Source organism: Scatophagus argus, chromosome 4 (assembly GCF_020382885.2).
Source record: "Scatophagus argus isolate fScaArg1 chromosome 4, fScaArg1.pri, whole genome shotgun sequence".
Lineage (NCBI taxonomy): Eukaryota > Metazoa > Chordata > Actinopteri > Scatophagidae > Scatophagus > Scatophagus argus.
This window is the reverse complement of record NC_058496.1, coordinates 13579301-13605472: the sequence shown is the minus strand read 5'-3', so window position 1 is coordinate 13605472 and position 26172 is coordinate 13579301. Positions and strand designations below refer to the sequence as shown.

Genomic DNA, 26172 nt, shown 5'->3' with positions numbered 1-26172 from the left:
TTCATATACTTAGAAGTGCAGTAAGTTATTCTTATTGTAAATATGTACTTTAATCTCAAGTTATCTATAAAAGAGATCTTGAGTTCAATAAAACATCCTGATTAAGTAAAGCTGAACTAACTGGTGTACAATATCTGAACTGAAAAGAACAAATATAATAAATTATCCGTCAGGTATTAGACAAACATGATATCTCAGTTGACATCTGCAACACTGCTGTAGGGAATTAACAAAACTATAAGGATGTTCAGACAGTATTTTTTTACATTTCTAAATTAGCCTATTTTATCCTTTAACATCATCTTGTTGTTATTATCGTTGTTGTTGTAGTTGTCGTCACAATAGATAGATAGAGAAATTCAATAGCTCTCTTCAATAGCCAGTTCATGAACCATGTCCCACTGTAAATGAAAGTCCATCACACAACAATACTGTACGAGATCATCAGGGTCATCTGACAGGTTCATTGAACAAGTGGTGTTATAACACAAAGACACAATCTGAGGAAATACCTATACATTATACATTTATGTGTTAACAGCAGCATAATTACTTATACATGTCCTATTTTTGTTCTGCTTCCTTTTTCATTGTATATCTGTCTAAACAGTGACTACAGGAGTGTGACTTGCTTGAAAACTCCATATTACAGAAGTGTATTTTCTGTGTGCACACAGACACAATATTTACATGCCTACGTGCTTGAGGAACAAGATCCACAGAGCATGCAAACACACTCATCCATCAACTGCCGTCAGTCGGTCTTAAACGTGTGTTTATAAAGTGACTTTTACTGTACAGTTGTATCTTATGTGTCTACATTTATATAAAATAGAGCAAGCCCGAACAAGTACCCGTTTTGTATTGATTACCGAAAGAACAATTTTCAAACCACCAGAGCCATGACTTTAAGTACAACTTATGTTATGAACAACTTCTTAATGAGTTGTAAAAAGCTGCCAGTTGAATGTTGACCTTGTTAGCAATCAACCCAGACTGGTAAAAAATGAATCTTGTTTGATATACCATAAAATACCAAAAAATAACAGCAGTTTTAATTACAATATTGTTTTTTTTTTAAAAAAAAAGAAGTAAATTGTACTGTACTGTAAATTGTATAAAACACTGACCAAATAATCATGCTGAGTCCAGCTGGGAAGTTTTTGCAATGCACCCATCACAAAACCTTTATACAAAGAATTGAAATTACATATACTCTTGTACAATGGCACAAAAAAAGAGAAGGTGCAGATTTTGAAACTCCATTGTTTACTTGCACAGATGTCAACTGCCTTAACTGTCAGCAGATGCCTACCTAGCAACTGTGCCTTATCAATACCTTTCTTCCCTTTTTAAAAAATTTTCCTTTCCCACCCAGCCAGTCTCCCTGCTTGCAGTGTAAAAATGTTGGGATAGGTGTAATACCTAGTTGACACATCCCATCACTCCTGTCAAGCTGGGCGGCTGGGAGCATCTGTGTGGAAGGGGCAAGAGAGAGAGGGAAAGCAGGAGGTAGAAGAAGAAGAGAGGAGGAGAGGAAAGAGACGAGGCGGGGGTAGGAGGCAGAGAGCAGAGAGGCAGAAGGGTCAAGGATAAGGAGGAGGAGGAGGGAGGTGAGATATACGTTAATTTGACAGACAGCATTTCATCACAAGCAAGAAGTTAGTGTGTAGTGTTGCTTTTATGTCAATTCTATTCAGATTCTCATGAAATTGTGGCTTTAGGAAGGCAGCAAGAGTGAACTGTGTTGCAATGAAGTCATGCCCCATAGAAGCTGCATGTAATGAAAGATGCCATAATAAAATAAAATTAGTAAAATAATAAAATTACTATTAAAATTACATATATTATATATATATAAAAATACTAAATGTTAGTCAATGTAATCAGATGCTGCATTCAAGCAACAACCTTCTGAAGAATGAAGCCAGCACCCCTGTTCATTATAACCGTACAGGGTTTTAATTTTTTATGACTCACTTGTTACAATTGTTTTAAGGCTTAAGGTTATGCATAATTAAGGAATTGGCTGCCATGAGTGACAGCAGTCCTGGTAAATGGCAGACAGCTGTTGTGAGCTCTAAACACCTGGATTCACCGGATTTTGCTCTTGCTCTGATCTGGAACTGAGTTTTTTTTTTTGTTTGTTTGTTTTACTAAACTTTTGTGATTAAAAGGTGGATTTATCTTCTCTGTCACTTCTCAACCTCTGCAGCAATTCAACAATTAATGTGAATTATAACACTATGCTAATCTTAAAAGGTCTACAGAGTTTACACTGTTATGGAACTATCTATACAGTTGCTATGGATGCAGTGTAGAATCTGACTAATTTTTGAACCAATAAAATCATCTAAAAATATTTTGTGCCATATTAGTTCTCTTGTTATTAGGCAAGATTATATCAACTTTTTTTTCACAAATAATGACCTGCTTGCAGTACAATGTCACTTACTTGTTACCAAAAATGTATATTTTTTGAATGATAATGTAACGTAGTTTAATTGATAGCACTTAATTTTCAAAACCAACCCATTAACAATAACATTTAAATTATAGAACAAACTTAGAGATTACACATGCATAAGCACATGGAGAGAAAAGATGAACAAGTGCGGTGACTTTTCATGTCAACATCGCATAAAGCAGATGAATGATCCCCCCGGCAGTGTCAACACAGGTCAATAAACAATGCGGCCATTGTGCTTAATTTGAACAAAGAATTAGACAATTAGAATTAAAATACCATACTATTTACAAGGAATTAATTTGTACTCAAAAGGCAAACCTGAACTCAAATCTTCCTCTTGATCCCCATGAGCATAAACACTTAGCTGAGTGTGAAGAGCTATGGACAACAATAGTAATGTGATATTCTACAAGTTAAGTTCTTTAAACAGGAAGCCAACGCTAAAAGAAATCCACAGAGCAAAAAACATGAGTAGTCAGAGGATCAAGTTTTAAACCACAGGCTCAAGCTCAAATATCATGAGGGTCACTGTACAAGCTTTTCTGTCCTAGGACGGCAGCTGCAACGTTTAAGGAAAAAACATTTTATACAGCTTAAACTTCAGATTAAACACTCTCAAGGTGGTGAGCAAATATTGTCCCTCCTGCCCCAACACACACTGCCCTACATTTTTCATAATGATGCTTGAGATTGTTTTGGGAAGATGTCACAATGAATTACAAAGTAATCAGCCATCCATCTCTCTTGAGACTGTTTGTCCTCTAGATCAACCTTTTATTTTTCTATGTCTTAGGTCCAAAAAGAAACAATTTGGTAACAACTGTCAATGCAACTGAATACATGGAGCCTAGGAAAAGAAGCTATAGTCATTATTGAAGTAGAGAGTGCAGATTTATACAAAAAATAAAAAGAAAGAATGAGGACAAATGAGACTGGAAAAAAGCTATTTTGATTTCACAATGAACTCTAAATGCAAGGGGACTTTATGATATTGTCTAGAGGAGCAGTTTGAGAGTTTGGTTAATCTCAATTTAGACAAAATAGAATCAAAACAAATGCAAATGATTAAGTCATTAAACAAACCAAGCCATTGCAACCATCTATCACATTTGATAGACTTACAACTTCAATTTACCTACCGCACTTCATGTAGTAATTTTACTGACAGTTTTCTTAAATATGTGTCTTTCATGATAATATTTTGCTGGTACAATGTTATTATGATGTTGTCAGACCCATGTCATAATAAACCACAATTATCCTTTAACAATATGACATGATGACAAAATGACTTGCCCTAGAAGTAATTTTGTGACTGGTGTATAATGCAAACAGCACAAGAAAACAGAAAACCCAACTGACCTCAGTGCTGCCCAGCCTGTGGCTTTAACAGTACTGTGAGTCAGTTGTGAGATGCAGAGGGTGAAAGAGAGTATCCTAGTGGTCTCTGGGTAACTTGAGACATGCACCAACGCCAGAGGTGCCCTGTTACTGTGGTCTGACAGCCTCAAATACCCCTCGTTTTCTGTCTGTTAGTGTGGGCACGCACACACACACACCAGACAACATTAGTCAAACAAAGGGAGCCAAACAAGAGAGACAGAGGGAACTGGAGCGAGAGAAGACAGAACTGAAACTCATGTGATAACGGGAGGGGAAATCTCCAGTTTCATAAATAACTTTTAACGTTATCTAACAGAGAAAAAAAGACAGGAAAAGCACTGAGAAAACAAGAGACAACTACATCAGTTAATTTTAACTCATCCCAGAATATGTAGGCTGGATCTATAACCATGGTAACCTAATCTGTTCATCCTGTGCAGGCTTGTGCCGCACTGTGTAGGATTCCACTGGAGGAGGACTTTGTGTCAAATGTTTGTGTTGGTGGTTTTATCTCTAGTGCCAAATATTTAGCGCACTCACTGGATATACGTGAGTGTGTATAAACTCCAGATGTCAGTCTGTGGTTTAGTCATAACTTCTGAACTATATCATGCAGGTGGTTTAGAGGAATGTAATATCATTGTCCTCATTAGATTTTCAACATCTCATGTCCTTCAGGTATAAATATCTGGTGTCATGAAAACCCACAGATTGGCAGGTTTTTAATCATTCATTTAAGAAAAAAAAAAGTGTTCGATTTCCATCCACTATCAGTAGTAAGTTGGATTTAGAGGTGCTGATCTTCATCCCAGCTGCAAACCGTCCCAGAGCGAACTGGAGGTCATTGCTCGATGACGCCAATAGGAACGTCCGCAAAAAGCAAAGATGGAATCCTAAGGCCATCGAACCCGACATCCTCCGCCACTTGGCTCTGCCTAAAAATTCTGAACAGAACCAGTGACATAGGGCCGTCCTGACGGAGTCCAACCTCAACTGGAAACAAGTTTGCCCAATCAAGCTCTCACTCTGGCAATACAGAGACTGGATGGCCCATAACAACTGACCAACCACCCCATATAATGATTAATCAATTAATCAATTATTGATTTTTTTTTTAATCGATCAATTGTAAATAAAATGCATAATGCATGTTAAACAACACCAGCAGCACATTAGTTATGACAGTTATGTAGTTCAATAGTTAATAAAATTCTTTAAAGTTCCTGTCCTCGTTTATAGACAGCATGCCCTTTACAGACGATGTATACAATCACCAGTGTCATGGTGTACGCCAAAGATTAGGGTCATGAATTAAATATTTGACCAAATGTGTAATACGGTCACAATCTCCCTCTATTCCTGAGTCACGGCTTTGGTGCTTTTGCAGCATGGCACATTCCCATCCAATTTATCAAGCAAGCTAGAAAACCTGTCAATACCACATCAGGAAATCATGACATAAGCCAAAGTGATATACTGTAATATATTAAGGTGTGTATGTGTGTGTAGACATGCTCTTGACCTACACATGTGCGTTTCTGTGTGCAAGAACATGCAACACAGCATGACCAGGTACACATGTGGGGTATGTATTTTACACTGATGGGAGAAGGGGAGGGTGGGTCAACAAAGTTGGTCAACTTCCTGTCAGTAGTGCAGAGGTGAATGGAGATAAGACGGTTTGTCTCAACTGCACAGTTACAGGAACAAGAGGCGACATCACTATAGCGGAAATATGAAATAAATGTATGATTATGAATTCATCTGCAAATGCACCAAGGATGACCAGAAGTCTTTGGGCTTTTTCACCGGTTTCACTGGTGACCAAAGGAGGCTGGATTAATAAGAGACAGAGGTCTGCTGCTATTGAAACAGCAGGAATTTTTCAACAACCACAAACTAAAGTGCATGTGTTAAACTTTACACTATGTTATGCCTGTTATTTAGTCTGCAAGATATCAGAAAGTTTTGAATAAATGTCCCTGAACAATCCCAGTACTCCGAGGTCACATCTTTTTATTGCATGTAAAGTCCAACCTGGGAAAAAAAACAAATTCTCATATCTGAATAACTACAAGCAGTGACAGTTATACCCAAGTTAGTCTTGACAAATGACTTAAGTGAAGTTAATAGTATACTTTATCATTTTTCTGAACTTTATCATTTTTATTTTCATGATAAATCTTTTAGTAGTAGTACAAGATTAAACTTAAAATTGAATATACCGGCGAGGAGGTGGCCTCACTTTTGGGGCCATGCAGCATTTTAAAATGTTAAGACCTTGTTCTACATTGTTCTTACTTTTTTTATTAAATGTTTATGTGTTTAATGATTCAAGTCCTTAAATTATGATTTATTGTCTAATGATTTTATGTTCAAGAAACTCAAAAATGTTTCTTCTTTTTGCTTGAAATGTTTATTTAGGAGGCCATTATGGTTTATGAAAGCTTTCTCAAAATCCACTGACTGGTTCAAACTTAGTCAGACTTTACCGTTTCCTCATATATATATATATATATGTAATTCAGTAACTTTGTCTGTCCCCACATATTTGGATAAAGCACACAGAAAAATAAAAGGTAAATAAACAACCCAAAAAATATGAAAGTACAATGTTCATGTAGCAGCAAGAAACAGTACAGCATGTTTTCAGGACTTCTGACTGACTCCCAACTGCAGAGCACACATGTAGGGGGACAACATCTTCATTTCAAACGTAAAACATTGATGTATAAAACCTGTTATTAATTTTGTAGTGATTTCCACTTCCTCTCAGGTTTGCCACCTGTGTCACAAGACACAGACAGAAGTTTGGCTAAATGCCTGACGGAGGCAGAAACTAAGAGAAAAAAGATGGCAACAGCAGGGGGTTGTGATACATCTACTGAAAGAACAAACAATATTTTATAATGACTAGTCTGTTTCATTACAGGAAACTTAATCCTATACGCTGAAAATGAACTCAAACTGGGTTGCGGCCTGATAAAGCCAAACTAATCGTGGTTTCTTTGGTACTTCACATATCAGCAGCAGGTGGACTCCCCTGCTGTGCTGTACAAACACATTTCTCAGTAAAAGAAACCAAAAGCAGCAGGAAGGACGGTCACATTTAGATCTGGGAAATAAAAATGTCCAGCCTGTAACTGTTTTTACATCCCATTCTCAAAGCAACACCGGCACCCACACAGCATGCTCTGAGCAGCACATGAATGGGTGTTAAAGGTTAGACACAGACACACACAATAGCTTCTCACATTTGTTCTCAGACAAAGTAGGCCTGTAATGTAACATTACATACTTCTTTTAAGGTGCTCCACAACCCACACCTGAAGCCAAGTACAGAAGAGATATTTAATACTAAAGCTATCCATTGTTGCTTGAAGATGATGAAATCCTTTAAGTCTGCTGGAGCCAAACTCCAGCTGCTGCTCACAGTGGGGCAACCCTACTCATTTGCTTGTACAGTAACTGTGGAGATAGATCACCTCCATTCAGCCCCTTGAAAATGTCTGAAGTGTGGAGACACTGACTGTTTTTACAACAAACAAAGTTATTCAGTTACATTAGTGGGTTGTCACAAAAAAAATGTGATTGTACTCAATTACAAAACAGGTAGGAGGCTGTCAGAAGGTGTAGTGAAGTTTTGTTATTTCAGGCACGTTTCTCATACATAAATACTAATAAGGGCTGCAACTCAAAATAATTTTCATTAGCGGTCAAGCTGCTGATTATCAATTAATAAATAAATCGTTTCATCCCCAAAGATGGCAGAAAATATCACATGTTAACAATGATTTAAAACAGAGAAAAGCAGAGGAGTACAGAGGATAGAGAGCTTTGCTACATGGTGCAACCACAGTCACCTGAAGCTCAATAACAGCACAACCAATCAGATTATGGTGGTCTAATGCTGTAGGTTCTGAGACAAACAAAAAAACAAAAAAAAACCCTGGCAAAATACCTGTATTATTCTTAACAAACTTCTTAAAAAAAACAAGTATCCTTTATCATAATAGTTCCCAATTATCCTTTTATGGCAATCAGCTAATACTTTTCTAACTGATCATTTCAGCACAAAGAATACAGTAATTGCCAACATTTAATCACACTTTCTCCCAACTAGAGAGACTAACTTTCCAGATGTTAAACCAGAAGTGGAAAGGACTAGAGCACTAGTTTTACAACCTTTATAGGTGTAAATAGATTTATAGATTCAATCGTGCACAATTTTATTAAATGTGTACTGTAGCAGCTTAGCCTAAAAATAAAACACTGAGGGGCTGCATGGACAGGCTAATAATTGGGGTGCTCACTGTAGCACTGTTTAGTATCTAGTGAAATGAAGATTCACCACTCATGCAAGAATCCATAACCATTGTCCATGAATCTCTATACAGCCAAACATTTCCTAAGTGACAGAAAGCACAAAGGTGACACCTATTGGTCTAATTTGGTGCCCTCCATTCTTTTAGCTCTGGAAATGGCTAAATGAATAATTGTGCACATCCATAATCCCAACTAGCAGGATCACCACAACCATCCAAACACATGCATGCTTTGTATGAAAGTAGACATAGACTTCAAATGGACTTCCAGTATGATGCAGTCAATAAGTCAATTAGAAATGCTCTTTAGTGAACTGGTACCAGCCCATCATCTGTCATGGTGCTGATTAAATTTTTATGAAACTTATGATGTGGGTCATTGCTGAGTTGCAGCAATTCAGAAACTGCATCAATTGTCTCTAAGCATATGCTACAATCTTAAACTGTCTGGAATTGAAGCCCAAAATCTGAGCTGTGGCTGACTTTTTTTTTTTTTTTTTAAATGATGGATGTCACTGCTAGATCAGCGCATTCGTTCCACTAATACTGATAAGCCAAAGAGAGATGAAAAGAAAACACAGGGGTCAGTGCTTCCCCTACAATTGTTTTAGCCCTACCCCACCCCACCCCCACGGCACTTCTGTCATGTACAGGCATGGGGGAGGCAGCTGCAGGGATGGGGGCAGTGGCGTAGCCAGAAATTTTTAATTAGGCAGGTCTTTACCAAATAGGATAGGCCTATCAATAGTCTGGTTTTCATCTGTTTTTCAGCTGAGCGTTCAGCTCTACTCCCCCACTTTATCTCCTTTTCTCCCTCCAATCTGAGTACAGCTGCTGGGCCTATGTTTGTGCTGTTTTATACAAAGTTTCTTTTTTTCATATTTGCAAGCAGCTTTATTGACCTTTAGGATAACGTTTAGGTTACAAATCAGTCAGGCTACTATCACGTTTAATAAAAGTGACTGATATTTGAAACATTTAGCGTTGATATTACCTGTCATTTTATTTAGCCGAAAACAGGCATCATGTAGGCTATTACTAGGCTACTTTTGACATGGAGATGCTTGGATTGTTTGACTCTTAAAAGAGGGATAAATTGACAAACGTGCATTTTGATGTGCAATTTTCATAGGCTAAAGTTGCTTCTCTAACATGGGATAGCCTACCTAAAATAGGGATTGCAAACCACTAGGCCAAAGTCAACTAAATCTCATACATAATTAAATTATCAGTAGGCTAAATGAAGTAGCAATGCAAATTCACCTACCGAAGTGTGGTGACTTGATTAATCCGTGCACAACTGCTCTCGCAATTTGTGAAGTTTTGCTTTTGAACAGCAAGGTTGCAAGGATAACTTTTACAGAAGGGATTCTCCAGAAGCGCAGTGTCTCAAAAATTGCCTAGACTCAGTCCTTAGTGCTGAAATGAGTTCATTGCATTTGGATGGTGGGGGAGGCACTGAGTGGATCACATTCTTTGTGATCTCCAGTGCTTTCAACACCATTCAACCTCTGCTACTGGGTGGGAAGTTGCGGGTGATGGGTGTTGATGACGCAAGGATCTCCTCGATTACTGACCACCTGACAGACAGGCCACAGTTTGTCTGTCTTGGGAAATGTTCTGTTCGATGTGGTAGTCCGAGATATAAGAGCTCCACAGGGAACTGTGCTTTCTCCCTTCCTCTTCACCTTATACACCACTGACTTTCAGTACAACTCTGAGTCATGTCACCTGCAGAAGTTTTCCGATGACTCAGCTGTTGTCAGGTGTATAAGAGGGAAAGGAGGGCGAGTACAGGGCACTGGTGGACAACTTTGTGGGACAGTCTAAACAGAATCAGCCGAGACTGAATTTCAACAAGACCAAAGAGATGGTGACTGACTTCAGGAGGAAGAGGACGACTGTAGGAATACAATCTCCTCATCATTCCTGTGTTCTGACATATAGTCTCTCTTAGACACTTGATACACACATTATAATGTGCAAGAACATGTCTTTAGTGCACAAACACTATCAACACCATCAACATTGGTGCACCAATGTTGATGTCACTAGTAAATCAATAAGTTGTGGCCCCACTGGACTCTTCCATCAACACATGCCCTCTCACGCTCAGAAAAAAGAAGAAAAATCTATTGAATGTTCACATATTCACTAACTCATTAAACAGGGCAGATGTGACCCAGCAAATTACAAGCAGCTTTCTCTCATCTTTAAAACCAGTGTAATTGTATTATACTATTATATTTATGTTATGCAAGAATCATATGATGTGCTATGCTGCCTTTCCTCATTTAATCTCCATCTTATTCTATTTCTCTCATCACACACACACATACACACACACACACACAAATTGAAAATTAGAGAGGCGCCATGTGGAGTCAGTCCTTTTTCACTGGACTTAGAAAAAAGGAACACATCAATAAACATACTAGAATAGCATACTATTCTGAGCTAAAGCCTTACTGTCCAACAAAAACCTTGCAACAACACACACAGACACAGGCAAACACACACTGTAAAGTGAAAAGACACAGAATGACTGAGCACTATGGTGTAATCTTAGTCACACGCTGCTTACAGCAAACAGGGCCAGGAATCCATTTCTGTGACCCAGTTCACCTCACTGTGCCTGTTCCTGCCTGGTCCGAGACCCTGTGAGGTGATCCTCTACTCTACATGCATTTACTGTAAGTCAGAGTGACTAAAAGGGGCTACTGTGAAATGATGAAAACCAACTTTTAAAAATGAACTCACAATGACAGTCAGTAAACTGGTTACTGTGAGGGTTGTGTAGGAATCCATGGGCAGCTGAAGGTTATGTTTGTATGCTAGGTACAACCACATGGACCATATAAGACAATTTATTGTCTTTTGTGATGTACTTATTGTGCATGCGTATATCACCGTGACATTGAAAATACCATTTCCACAGTAATGTCATGCAAACATAGAACCTGTAAAAGCTGAACTCACATGCAAATAAACTTCTTCTTGTATGTATACTGTACCACTGTATACACCTTTTCTGCTAAACGTTGTACGTTATGTTTCTTAGCTTGATTTCCAGATTGAAGGCTGTACATCTACATGACTATAAGAACAGGAAAGCAGCACCTGGTCAGTGACCTGGTGCCTTTAAGGATGCCTTGTTAAAATATGTAGTACATCACATGAACCACACACACCATGCTCTATATGTTCTGGTCTGAAACAAAAGAAAAAAGGAAAGGCTGGTTGTACAGCCAACACATAAATCAACATATAACTAATTTTTAAATTGTTGTTTCTCATCTTGTACTTAGCACAGACAAGCTTTGTTTTGGATTTCATTATCTTGTTGTTGTTTTTTTTAATTCAGGCAAAATTACCTTCAAATTGACACACATACTCTAGAAGAACAGACATCCAACTGCAATGTTGCTCTAAAGGCAAAAGACTAACAAAACACCTGCTGTCTACAGCCAGCGACGTTGCTTTCTTTATCAGAAGCTCCACCATCACACTGGTCCCCAAACAAAACATTCATCACAGATCCTGTCACCCTGACACCTGTAGTCACAAAGATTCACACAACACTGTATGATCAACTTCCCTAAAGACAAGAGTGAGGCTGGTCAATCTTATATCCAGCACCTTAACAGTCAGCACTAGCACCACCTAGGGATCTCAATTGCCCACAGAGTCCTCCCTTTACATCACAACTGCACCATGAGGTCCTCCCTGACTAAATCCTTAACCTTCATTGGTCACATATGAGACAGTGACAAGTTTGCATAGGGGGTGGAGACCAATCAAAAGGTTTGTACAGTCGCAAAGGTTTATTGAATTATCTGAACACATGCCAAATAAAACCTTATATGCTATACAGTCATTTATATGGCTTGTTTCCTTTTCAACTTTCAAGTCAAATTTTTTACCTGTGTTCATGACTCAACAGGATGCTAAAAACCAAAAAAAAAAAAAAAAGAAAATGAAAACAATCTTCAGCTCAAATGGGCAGCTCTGTCACTATTGTTTAGATTTAAAGCTCACTGCTGACTGCAATTGCCTGCACACACTACCTGTGTAATAATATTTCCAATGCTGTTTGACATGTTGTACAACATCAGAGATTAATCAAGCCAATCCAGAGACAGATCTTGCTATCTTATATACCATTGCGCAATAACAGAAGTTTCAATTTACAAGACCAACACAAAGTGCAGGCACAGGTGCAATGCAAAATACTCAGCATGCAAAAACATTGTTGTGTGCACGGACTGCACTGCCATACTTAACACTTAGTATGTGCTCAGAAAGACTTAATGTAATTGAAAGAACCCATCTATGCCCATCACACAAGTTTCCTTTAAAAATAAAAAAAAAACAAGTTGGCCACCTTTGGATATGTCTTAACATAAAACTGTGTCAGAAAGCACCCATCATCATATTATCATCTCTTCGCCGAACAGGATATTTTCAGACTAGCTTCAGGCATCAATTTTGCTTTCATTATCTTGAATTAAAGGGATTAATTAATAGTGAACAAAGAGAGAGAGAGAGAGAGAACAAACATGTCACAAAAAAACACTCACTCCAACAAGTTAAACAGAAATTTCAACATGAAACCCATGGGTTACTTGCATGTCTAAAATCAAGCACTAAACAGTAGCCAGAATCACAAGAATTCATTGGCTCATAAAATCCAACTGACCTGCCAAATTGCTTATTCAACTGCTCAGAAATGTCTTGGGGGTATGAGGAAAGGGCGTTTTTAACGTGCGTGTGCCAGCTATGATCGTTCTCAACATGGACCCCTAAATATAAGTCAGCAGTCTAGTGTCATGCACACTATGCAAAGGGGCTATGATCACTAACAGACTTGGGATCCCACATATTCGCACACAATCATACCAGTATGAAAGCCTGTTGAAAGCAGCTTTATATCTGCTAATGTCAGATTTGCTGGTGAGTAAACAAAGAAAGAAGAAGCCAAACACTTCAGCTATATTTGTAGTCAAGCAACTTTCTTCTTCTTCTTTTTTTATTATAATGTTGGATTCACCATACACTTGCTCTTTAAACTAAACACACTGCTGTTTCTGTTCTCTGGAAAAAGGAAAAATCACTCTGCCTAAACTGAGAAGAGCAGTGTCATCTTGAAATCTTACTACAGACTGATTAGATTTGGAGTCGAGACAGTCAAGCTGCTTTCTGGCATCGGGGTTACAATGCTAAGCTCTTTTAGTCCAAAAACTGCCCCCCCTCATGGTTATCTTCCGCAGTCACAGTACAGTACATTTTGTCTGTTTGGTAACGTGTGTGTGACTACGACGGATACATCAGCAAACATACCGTAAGCATACACACACCTGCCTCGTCACGTTTCCAGGACAACTCCATCACCAAGAGCCAATAAATCCTGATAAAATAAGCTCCAGTAATCCAGTTCCTTTTGGCTGTAGTTTCTTCCAAGCCTGTACTCTTTGGGGTCTCGTGAATTCAAATGACAACGTTACAGGACTATGCCAAGCCGTGATGCTTGTTGAGTCTTCCTACGGTGCGTGTTGTGTTTTAGAGTCACAATAAAAATCTCTTATCTACAAACCTTGAGGCGTCTGGCCTCCACACCATAGAGATAAGCGACAGTTCAAGCGTGAAATGTATTTTCCGTGAGCCTGACTAATTGGGCCTTGTGTTGCACGGTCACACTGTAGCATCAGCAGCCACACGGTTACGCCGGCACACGAAGTCCTCTAACGTTAGCTTGTCACAGAAGGCGAGACCGTTAACGTTACATCTTCGCCCGTTACTCTTTCTCCGCCGCCAGCTGAGCGCCGGTTGCGTCGATGTGGAGACGGCACCCAGAGCAGGAGTTTTTCAACATTCAGCTTCCTAACGTTCACATGTATGATAAGTCTGTCTCACTGGATTAAAAAGGGCACGTTTTGTGCTCACCTGTGTGATGAAAGAGAAGCCGGAGTCCACTTCCCTTGTCGGCCAACGTTACGTCCCTTCACTCGTCCCCGTGGTTTGTGTTGTAGAGGCGATGCGCGGGGAGGGGGGGGGCAAGATAGCCTACTTTTGAAGCTGGAGGAAGGCCCGAGCACAACGGACTGCGGGGAAGAGATGAGACCGTCTTCAAGCCTGGTTCTTCAAACACAATGTCCCTCTCTTCAACAGATGGGCTGCTGAACAGATACTAACTCACGCTCTTCCCATGGAGGGATTTCGCCTTTCATAAAGCCACGCACGGGGTTGACGTTCATCATCACGCATGCTCACATTCACCCTTGACGTCAAGTGTCTACCTTTTGCTCCTCCTTGGAACCGAAGCTCAGCCAATCAGTCGCGGGCTAATGGTGACGCACCGTCTCTCTCCCTCACTGCACTGTGAAGATCCCAATGACAACACCTACAACAGTTTTTGTAATAATGACCTTTCTTGCATAACCTGCACTGTGTTGGTTTTGGCACTGTGTAGTTACCTAACCTTTACATTTTTACATTCACGGCCACCTAACGTGTTAAAATTAGGTCTTTCTGCTCGCCTGCAGTCAGAGTGGGAGCATCCCTCTTTCCACAACACTGCCATCTGTTGGTTGGTTGTTTATTTGCACTGCCTTTCTTGACCCACATTGACACATGTTGGAGCAGGTATTTATCCAGAAATGTATTTTTCCGGAGCCTGACGAATTGGACCTCATATTACTTCTGCGTTAATGCACATGTTACATTTTACTTTTGAAAAGGTTTATGATTGTGCTACCTTTAAACTACTTTATATACTGTTGTGTTGTGTGACTCTCTACACACACAGCGTGTTCAAATGAATTTCACACCTCACATTTCCTGACAAAACATTCTTATTTTAGTTTTGTCTGTTACTGTTTAGTTGATTATTGGCTCTCTTGTCAGCTCTCGCAGTTTTTGCTGATTCACCATCTGAATGCAAGAGGGAAATGCAGAGAAGGGGCACATTGCAAAAGAAAAGTCACAGCTGTCGACAGCGTCTTTAATTTACCGACATCACAAAGGTCCTACTGTACTGTACATAATACTGTGGCACTTAGAGTCGGCATGCTTGTTGATACTGAAGAACCAAGACAAAGCCTTAATTCAGCACAGGAACACACAGTTATAACAGTCCTCCTGTTTCCTCATAGTTCTGTACTCACTTTTGTCTGACTCACATTTCTTATATGACCAGCTCTATTTCCTCAAAAACAGAAAATAAGACAAATATTAGAATAATACATTAAATTCTGTTGGGAAATGCTACTAAAGATGACGTTAAACTAATTAACACAGAGATTTCTAAAACCTATATTTAGATCTGGTCCTATTCCATCACCCAGTGCAACACAGATGAGACCAGTACAACACAGAGTATATATCTATTAACTATACATATATACATACACCAGCGGTGTATCAGGTGCAGGTATCTACAGTGCCTTTATTGCAGGCGCATATAATACATAGTCGTAAAAGAGTAGTGCAAGCTAATTCCACATCACATATTTGATGACAAACATGCTTAGTTCATATTTCTTTTTTGTGTGTCACTGGGATTTTTTTTTCGTGCTGCTCTTAGTTCACTTCATCCAGTGCTCTAAAACAGGAAACAGGTCTGTGTGTATAAAAGAGAAACTGTGTGTGTGTGTGAGTGAGAGAGAGAGTGTGTATTAGTGTTAAAGCTAGTATTGTTGTGCGCTCAAGTCAGTGGATTATTGTACAGTAAGCTTCTTTATTCCTTGTCTCTTTTTGTCTGACGAGTGAAAGCACAAGAAGCTCTTCTGTTTCTTCATTTAGGACACAATAAAACAAGCTAGTTAGATGATGGGGAATCTTGCTCAGGAAGCTCTTCTTCTGTCGGTAAAAGTCCTTCTGATCCAGAAGCAGTTGCAAGATACACTGAAAGGAATGTGGCGAGGAAATACAAAAAAACCCCAAAAACAAACAAAAACGTTTGGATCCTGTATCTTTCCGGTGTCAGGTATATTATGTGCCAGGATGTTGTATTTTGGTGTGGAATTTGAAGTACATGGATGTGTGTTTAGGTGTGAGTTGTGCATGTGGGAATGATGAAGTAAATGATGAAGGAAAACAAATGAGAGGATCCTTCATATGACATTTTCAAACAGCTGCATGGAGTTCATGATGTTCTCATCCTGGAGAAAAAAGATAAAGAAAACACATGTCTGAAGTAAACAAAAGTTCAGGTTCATTTAAAATTTCAGACATATGTAGTTTCAAGTTCTGCCTTCCCAGACAAAAGAGACTAATCTCCTAAAAGTAATTATGAATATAACCTGTAACACTAAAAAGTCCAGTTAATTAAAGTCAGCTTCAAGGTAGGATTTGACTTTTGGCACTATACATTTGCATTTGGATATGAACAACACTGTGATGCTCCCACCTTAACTGTAACTGAGTCAGTATATGAAATGAACTTGATGCCCCATGCAGGTCAGGTAGACCATTTTATCTTTCATTTGGATGATCAGCAAAACATGTTTTTGTATGCGTTGTTGTCGTGGTTTAGTGATGTATTGTTGTTGTTGTTTTTTAACTTTATATACAGTATAACACCGTATAATATAAAACTCGAGAAACAAGTCTAGCTGAAGCACTTCTGGGATTATAATAGCTAATAGACAATAACCCATAAATATAAGTTAGCATTGTACAGATCTGTAAAAACATGTTTGTGTTTTGTCAGCTTCAGGCTGGCAGGAAGCACAGAAACACATCTTCAGTGGAGGTTTGACTGGCATAAGAGCGAACATCAGTTTTGCAGGTCACGATGTACTGACTTATCTGAACTCGAAGAAATTAAGCAAAGCTAAATCATGTATTCCTAAAATTTAAATGTGTGTTTGTCGTGGCATAAAGAAAACTCTAGTGGACATATGTACAGGTTTCAGGTATAAGATTATATGTATATATATATATATATATGTATATTCAGGGGAGGGGTGGGCATTAAATTATCTAAGATGACTGAAAGTGCCATTTTAAATACCACAAACTCCTGTCTTTAAACTTAAATCCTTAAAAAACAAGTACAGATGAAGCTTGAACACTGAGCCTGACTGCAGCAGTGTGGAAATATTCCCAGTGTTTAGCTGAGCAAAAACAATAATTTAATTTAATGATGCAGTGCATGCCGACATGAAATTATACTGTTGTCTTTTGGAGTGTGTGCATAATTTCTAGTGTGAGGTGTTGTCAAACCCTGGGAAAGGGAGGATGTGTTTTTACCACTGGCTCCTCAATGGAGACCACTCAGTCATAAGAGGGTGTAAGATGCAGAAACAGATAAATGTCCTGCTCTTGGGGTGATGGACATGGGGCATTCGCTATACTATGGGTGGCTCTGCCTTACAATAAGTATTTACTGTACATCCTGTCCATATAGAAAAACAATAGATTAACAGTAGAGTGAGATTAACACCCTTTACCACCAAAACTTAAAACAGATTTTGTGTTTTTTTTCTTTTCCTTCTGTGAACGTTGGTTCTGCACTGGTTTGTGTCACATAATTGTGCTGCATTTTGCACCATGACAGATTAAGAAGAGAGTTTAATAAAACAAGCTCAAAATCATTAACAAATTGGAGTCTTTAAAAAAAAAACCATACCATTATAAGCAGGGGAAGAGTGTGGATATGATTCAGGGAAGGGAAAGTGCAGTATTTTTCAAAAAGGTGAATCATTCTTTATCAGTGTGAATATGATTAATCTTAGTGCCTGATTAACCAGTGACATCGTGTTGTTACTTGCAGTGATGCTTGACCTGTTGTAAAATACTGTATTTGTATTGCTGAGGAACTGGCATTTTGTTTATGACAGTGTGCATCTGTGTGTGCGGCACTGGGAGAAAAAGTCACCTTCTGACAGGTCTCAATGAACTCTTCAATAGTCACTACACCATCTCGGTTTTTATCCATCTTCTGGAGGGAAGAGTTCACAAAATAGAAAGAAAGGACACATTAGTCAGATCATTTTCAGGGTATTTTTGTAATCACCCGAAATTGACAAGAAGCCTTGCAGCAAACCAGAACGTGTGGGGTTTTGATATTTGTGTGTATTCAGAACCTGAAAGAACTTGTCCACGTGTTCATAGGGTGCTTCATCTCGCACACTGGGGTAGGTGTATCTGCCCATCATGTCATAGATCGACTTCATAATCGCCAGCATCTCCTGAAAAGAAGAGGTTAGAAGCAAAGTGGAAGAGTCCAGTCAAGTATTTATTGTTTTATGTGGCTAGATTTTAAATTATAGCATCTGTGAATGAAACTGGCTTACTGACTTTACAAACATAGACACAGACAAACATAGACAACAGATTTTGGATTGTTTGTGAAATTACAACTTAACATTAACCAGAATGTAATTTAGAAAACCCAGAAAAATTTCACAGATTGTGTCAAAATGTGCTTTTTTAAAATAGATTTAATTGAATTTTAATCCAATTTAATTCAATATTTTATTTTAATTTGTAGTTCAAAAGGTTGCATATCCCATCACCCAGACATGCCTCTTTGGTGATGTAGCCATCTTTATTGATGTCGTAAAGGTTAAAGGCCCAGTTGAGCTTCTCAGTGACGGACCCCCTGAGCAGCACTGACAGGCCGATGACGAAGTCCTCAAAGCGGATTGAACCGTTTCTGTCGATGTCAAATGCGTTGAACAGGAAGTGAGCATAGGTGGTTGCATCTGTGGACAAAAGGAGTCAGGGCCATTAGTGTGCAATATCCTGCTAAGGCAGCAACAGAGAGAAAACCATCTTGTCATCTTGTGTTCTGACTTTTTAAAAAGAAAAATAATTGCAACACTTTCTCAACTCCCCTCCCGCTCTCTCTCTCTCACTTTATAGGAAATCAGGACAGCCTGTTTTAACTTCTGAAGAAGAAGTTGGATTGTGCTGAAAAGGCATTAAGTTATAGGTTAACTCCATATGATACATTTCATTTTACCATATGTCTGTTATAATATTGAATAAAATGATTGTGAAGGTGTACTGGTGAAAAGAATGCTTTAAGAGTTTTTTTCTTAAGAGAGACAACATTCAGTCTCTTCTAACTACAGTCTAGTGCAAATACTGTTTCCCAGAATTGACATATTGATCTCAACTTTAGTAGCTCCTTCAAAACAAACACCTGATGCATAGGCAGGATTACTGTCTCCGTCCCATTACATCATAGACATGCAACACAGTGACAAGGTGACACTATCTGTACTTTTACTTAAGTAAGATTTTGAATGCAGGATTTTCACTTGTAACAGAGTATTTCTTCACTGATGTTTTATTACTTTTAAGTAAAGGATCTGTGTATTTCTTCCACCACTGTGATATTTTTGATGTTTTGATTATTTTAACAACTTTTCATTTTCAATTTAAAGAAAATTCCACGAGAAATCCTTGAAATTGAGTCTAAATATGAGAAATGGAAAAGTTAAAGACGCCTCCCGTGCTCTCCCAAGCATTTCAGACCAACGTCCCCTCAGTAAAAAGAAAAAAATACACAACCTCCTTGCATGATAATTTTCATACATTCCAAAAAAAAGGAAATACAATAGAGGAGAGAATGTTTTAATGTCTAACCTCCTTGGGGAAAGAACTGAGAATAGATGGTCTTGAAAGTCTCCTCATCAACCATCCCACTGGGACACTCCTGCTCGAGAGAGGGAGAAAAAAAATGATACTAGATATCAGAATAATTCAGGTCTATATAAAGCATAGTGATGGAGTGAAGAACTTAATAGCAGCTGGACGTACGTTCTTGAAGCCTCGATAGAGAGACTGAAGCTCCTTCCTGGTGAACTTTGTCTGAGCCTGCAGCTGGTCCAGCCCCTCCGGCTGATGGCGCACCGTCGACAGCTCCAAATCACTGTCGCTGCTGTCTGTGGGAGAGAGAGAGAGAGACAGAGAGAGACAGGGATGGATAGACAGACAGGAAGAAAGAAAAGAAAGAACGATAGTAGAGAAGTGATAAAGAGAGAGTGAAAGATGAAGAGAAAAAAAGGGAGGATGGGGCAGACATTGAGTGTGTGGATGCAGGTCAACATTCAGGGAGGGGTGGGATCACACATTCGGTAAGGAGCCATTTGCTGTAGAGCAGGTGGGAAAAACGTGCGAGTTTAGAGAGAGAGATTTAGCAAAAAAATTGTAAAGGAGCAAAAGGCTGGCAAATAAGGGTGTTAAAAAGAAGAGGAGGTACTTTCTTTGTGGCAGAAATGTCATCAAACAATCATTGTTTAACTTTTAAAACAAAAAGAAAAAAGGGAAAAAGCCACTCAAGAAAATCAGAATTTGAGCAATTCAATATAAGTCACTTTTTACTCACAGAGCAAATCACAGAGTAAGGGTTGCTGCATTGTTTATTATCAGTTCACGCACACTAAGAGAAAGCACTGCATGACCAGGAAAAAGAAAACAATCAGAAAGAGGAAGGGAGGTTTTCTTAAAATTTGTTTGTTCTCTACCTTTGCTATACTCACCATCTTTAGACAGAGGAGGAGGAGGAGAAGGAGGAGGAGGAGGAGGGATGTTGAAACCAGGATGGAGTGGAAGAGAGTAAATGGAGAACAGTGAGAGAGTGATAGTAAGAGGAAGAAAAACAAAACAAAACAAAACAAAGAAAACAATTCAAGTCAGACCAGACACTGAGAGGTTTACATGATGGGAGCTGAGCGGTCCAGAGGAAAACACTCCAGTTACATTCTGATAAAGCATCCAGCAGAGCAGTGAAATATAAGCTGCTGTGAAACAGAAACCAAAACTACAGCAGAGAGAAGTGATACACTCTTATGTTATATTGGACCATTTCTTTAAGGTTCATTTAAAATAATCAAACCCACACAAAGTGAGAAGGAGACAGCAGGAGGCGACCTCTGACCTCCTTCACTAGATGAATACTCCCAGTGATAAAAATAAAAAGTAGGTCTCTCATCTCGCTCTACGCCAAACACATGAAAGTTTGATCTCAAATGTAATGATGACTGAACAGTATATTACCCTTGAGCATTAAAGTTGACTGGCGACCTTGAAATAACTAGCGTTTTTTTTCACAGCTCTTTTGAAGATGTGAACACGTACAAGTCATTAACGTGCAAATCAGTTGGAATCCAAGCCAGGGACAATTATATATATATTTATTTATTGCTTGTTTGTTTGTACGCGATTTAAAAAGAAATGCACCTGAACCACAAAGGCACAGATGTAACACATGCTTGGTCTTCAGTTGCAACATCATTTTAAAGGGTGGGATTAAAAAAAACAGAGATCAACTTGTCAATACGTGTGATAGTTACAGTACACTTTCGATAATTCTTCTTCTGGTATACTTCATACATTTTTAAGTGTAAACCTAATGATTGATCATACAAGTTTTGACTGGTATTTCTTGTTCCTCTGAGCTCCAGTGAAATCAATAAACTAATTTGTTATAAACACATCAGCGCGCCTCACTGGTCCTTCGTAAGTTAAGTTTAGCAACCAGCCCACTAGCTAGTTTAAAAGTGATTTACTAAATCAGGTTGTACCATTAAAACATAATAAATGTCTTAGCTAGTAAAGACTTGAGTCTTTTATAAGCTGATTCATTACTAGATCTGTAGCGCTGTTCAGTGAAGAAACATTAATTATGTTTCCCCGTATTCGCTGTAACATAAAAAGCTAGCCTACCTTCATATCTCTGCAAATATACGTATTGGCAAACTTTGTTTTATTCATGTCTGCATTCATGGAGAGATATGTGGTTCAATCTTGATTCATAGTTTTTAGAATGAGAGGAAAATGTCTGAATGCTAACCTAACTGCTGTTATTTACTCATTTAACTTAGTGTAATGTTTGTGGCATACCATACTTTAAACTATGCCGTGTTATGTAGGGAAATGTAATGTAAAATCAACAGCCGACATCGTTAAATAAACAACATTTATCAAGTTTCTCTTTTACGCTTCACTGTAAACGGTTCGTACATTAACGCTAGCTAGACCTATCGACTAATGTCAGTTTTTGCAGTTCAGTTTCTGTTTGCTTCACAGTATCTAACAGCTACCGGGTGTAAATGTAACAACTAATCACAACATAAAAAAACAAGTTACCCACCCTGTTATAATTCGGTAATGTGTAAAACTTTACTCAGTAAACATAACTCAGCTAATTTTAAAGGTATGAGCTGCTGGTGCTGTAAACACTCATTAAAGCATCAGATATGTATTCACGTCCTGCTGACAACAGTTCCCAACAGATGCACTCTCCTGTTTACTCCTTGTAATCCTGTTAAAATTTATGTTCTTGGGGCTGACATCTAAAGGCAGGCTGGGGAAGTCAAGAAGTATTGAGACAAATACTAAAAGATTTTTTTCTTTTTCATAACAGGCATTGAAATGATTCTGTGACTGAACAACAGATAAACAAAAAATGTCTTATTTTCACAGTTTGGACTTGTCTCATCTTTGTGAGTGACTCAAAACTTTTCCTAAGCCTCTCCTCTGCTATGCAGACTTGAGTCAAACAGCATTCACAAATAGCTACAAGTGGATTAAAATTTTTTTTTAAATATCCCTCCAGCCTCCTCGCTCCATGTCATCCTTCTCCTCATTTCCCCTCTCCCGGTTTGTCTCACCGGTCTCAGTGATGTCGATAAGGCCCAGCAGGTGCATCAGTTTGAGGAACATGATCACCAGGCAGACGATGCCAACAGTCTGGAGTCCCTCCGTCTCCCACCTCACACTCATCTTTCCTTGGTCTTCTGCCTTTTCCTCCACGGTCCTTTTCTTTATTTTCCTCTAGTCCTTCATTACTGTACCTTCTATATACCTTTCTTTCAATCCATCAGTCTCTTCCAGTCTCTCTCTGCCCTTCTTCTTTTCCCCGTCCTCTCTCTGAAACAGTGTCACTCACTCATCACTCTTTTCTGTCACAATTTTTTCCCTGTAGTTTCTGTTACCCTATTTAGCTCTACCCTCCTGCCTTTTTAATTGACTCCATTTTTTTTCCCCTCGCATCCTCTCTCTTGCTCTAATGGACCTTTTCGGATACTGTCCACAACTAAGAGCAAAATCTGATGATGGTCCAACTCATTTATAAAGGTGACGTGGATCAGATTATTGAGTGAGAGAGAGAGAGAGAGAGAGAGGGAGGGAGGGAGAGAGACAGACTCATAAAATAAACACACAAAATCTGGACCACTACGTTAATCCATGGGAAATCCAATCAGAAAAAGAGAAGGCTCAGATAGTCTCGCATCAGACATGTAGGTTTTCACACGGGCATACAGTTTGTTTTCGATTTCTCAAATGGGTAGTATTCCTCCAGCTGGTGTCAAAACTGTTGTCAAATTAAAACAAACAACCAAACAAAAACAAAATGATATCCAACCTTCCAGAGGTGATATGTGTCAGAAAACTGTCCACGGCCTGAATGGCTCATGCATCTTCCCCCATCTCACATCCTTCATTTGATTGTCTGATAATTAAGGTCTGCCTTTGAGGAATCAGAGATGGTGGTGACACGGGTCAACAGGTGTCCTGAATCCTGTTTTCCCAGTGAGCTCTTTGATCCACTTTCTAATTGTTCCTTTGTGTCTCCTGGGGTCCATAACACAGATTTAATACTGTGTCAAACACTCACAATCATGTAATAAAGGGAAGAAGTCAGCAAACACTCCCTCTAGTGGAGACTGATGAAACAACAGGAACAGAGACCACATTTGGTTTATATTACAACGTGAACAGGTAACTTCATCCCCTGTGTGGGAAATTCTTCTTTGTCTATTCACAATTAAAGCCCTTTGTGCTGTCCTTACACCTCTCATTCAATAGGTGAAACACAATCACAGACTGCCTCTCTGTCTCTCCCTCCTGACATGCTACCACTTCCTCAAACTTTTTCAGTGCCATTTTCTACATGTTCACCAGATGCCCTGTGACTATTTCTCCTGTCTCACTTCCACATCCAGCCACTCCCTCCTGTCCTGCAGTTATCTGACAGTTACTGCCCGCTCTCTCACCTGTTCCTGCTTTCCCGTCATTAGCCCTGCAGTATTTCATTGAACCTCCAACACTTCTGATATCTGATATCTGATATCAGTACCTGCTTGCCAGCCTGTAAGGCTTTGCTTAAATTCATGATATACCAAGTCCCAAACTGTACCAATAAAGAAGGTGTAAAGTCTAGATAGATACAGTATTTTAATGTAAATGTCTGTATTATTAATACACTAAACCTGGCTTAAAAGCACTGTCCTTTTGCTCATTTTGCTTTTTTGATTGCTGTTCAATTCAAGCATCTTTTAGGAGAACATTATGTTATGTTAGACTATACATAATACATTTTTAACTGAATATTCTGTGTTATTTGCACACTTCCACTCAGGATGTACTGTACATATACACCCCTAACAGACTTTAAGTTAGGATGGACTGTATGTGGCCTGAGAGGTGAAACCCTGTGCAAGAAAAAGTGTTCAAATCACCTGCTGCTGCTTGTTAGGCTCATTCCTGACATTGCACATTAGTAAGTTTGTGATTAAAGTAACAATATCTATATTAAGTTCTGTAACTTGCGGTTTTAGGAAATAGGTGTATGAATAGCAGGATGCATGGATGGATGTTTTTATCAGTCTGAATGGACAAATGTAATCTTTGTTACACATTATGAATCATCTGTTAAGTGATCAGTGCTATAAATGTGGAAATTCGCAAACAAGTCAGACAAACAAATAAAACTTCTTGTTCCCTGCCCCATCTCTTTACAGTATAACAGTATAATGATGTTTCTCACCACTAAAATATCCTGTGTAAGAGTCAGATGTGGAGTAAAAATACCAGATATTGGTATCACAGAATCTCAGAATAGGGCTTGTACACTTCTAAAGGCAAGGCTACCTCTGGCATCAGATGTCAGCCCAAAATAGGACTAAGGTGAACTGAACCCAGAATCGACATCAGAGCACAGGACGAGACTGAAACAATCAAAGGCCAGCAGTTTGGTTTTCGATCAGATCATTTAACTGGATTTTAAACATGCACACGTATGGACAAACACAAATTCACACACACACACACACAGACGGAGTGTCAATTTTTAGAGAAGCAGCATTAAAGAATCTTTTTATGAGACTTTTTATGTGCCGACGGTATCAATAATGCAACGAACCAACCTTACTGGTCTGCTGACTGATAAAGAACGTTTAATGAACTGCTGACGCTAAATGTGGAAAATAAAAAGATCATCCTATTTGTCAATTTTTTTTCACATAAACATTAAATTATTTATTAATTCTTAAAATTGCACCTACTCCTTTTCCTCGTTAATCTTTCCTCTTTCCTTCAGCAGATGAATCTAAAACATCATACAGTGGAGCTCCCACATCCAAGTGAAGTTATGATAAACAGAACGAATTTTTTCAGTCAAGCTTTGCTTATATTGGACAGAAGTATAAAGTCATTTAATGTATTCAATTGCCTTATTGCGTTTTCTTGTTGACAGGAAGTGATGGTATACATCAAAGACCATTTGGTCAGCAGGAATCTTTTAACTGATTCATTTACTGACAATTTCTTCTTGAACATGCGTCATTTTATAGTGACATTAAACTATTAATTTAGCTTCAGTCCAGTTTACCAACAAGTTTGGGGTCAATTCTAACTGCCTACATTCAAATGCAAGTCATTTGAATTTACTTTCTTATAATTATTTTTTAACCACATTTTTTTTAATCATATTTTAAAACAAAAAGGCTAAAGAATCACAATCAGCCTAAAAAATATTATGTACCTAATTGTATAAAGAAATGAAACGATTAATCAGTACTGTACTGAGCACATTTATCTGTTAGAAAATTCATTTCTCATCAGAATCATTTAGAGTGACTGACAATTAATTTGCAGCTGTATGTTGATTACCAGCTAATTGGGCTTTTGATGGTTTTTAAATGCAAGAATTTGCTTTTGCTTTCCTTAGAATAACATGAGTATATTTGGGCTTTG

At 38.6% G+C, this 26172-nt stretch overlaps 2 protein-coding genes across 13 annotated transcripts in view; both read right to left on the bottom strand.

Annotated features, from left to right (window-relative positions):
- The window catches only part of slc23a2 (solute carrier family 23 member 2), a 33198-nt gene extending 18722 nt beyond the window's left edge, over positions 1 to 14476 (bottom strand). For 2 of the 4 annotated variants that reach the window (XM_046387926.1, XM_046387927.1), the window contains exons 1-2: positions 14122 to 14476; positions 1426 to 1474 (exon numbers count right to left, since the gene is read on the bottom strand). In XM_046387926.1, the coding sequence (XP_046243882.1) occupies positions 1426 to 1474 (49 nt within the window). In that variant the 5' untranslated portion in view covers positions 14122 to 14476. The remainder of the gene's footprint in view (positions 1 to 1425; positions 1475 to 14121) is intronic. The other 2 variants (XM_046387929.1, XM_046387928.1) reach the window with 1 other exon arrangement.
- Positions 14477 to 15112: 636 nt separating this feature from the next.
- The window catches only part of kcnip3b (Kv channel interacting protein 3b, calsenilin), a 52562-nt gene continuing 41502 nt past the window's right edge, over positions 15113 to 26172 (bottom strand). For 2 of the 9 annotated variants that reach the window (XM_046387920.1, XM_046387924.1), the window contains 7 exons: positions 20673 to 20675; positions 19951 to 20075; positions 19777 to 19846; positions 18709 to 18887; positions 18267 to 18371; positions 18059 to 18121; positions 15114 to 16337 (listed from right to left, as the gene is read on the bottom strand). In XM_046387920.1, the coding sequence (XP_046243876.1) occupies positions 16290 to 16337; positions 18059 to 18121; positions 18267 to 18371; positions 18709 to 18887; positions 19777 to 19846; positions 19951 to 20075; positions 20673 to 20675 (593 nt within the window). In that variant the 3' untranslated portion in view covers positions 15114 to 16289. Of the gene's footprint in view, positions 16338 to 18058; positions 18122 to 18266; positions 18372 to 18708; positions 18888 to 19776; positions 19847 to 19950; positions 20076 to 20672; positions 20676 to 22805; positions 24238 to 26172 lie in introns of those variants that run through there. The other 7 variants (XM_046387923.1, XM_046387921.1, XM_046387917.1 and 4 more) reach the window with 7 other exon arrangements.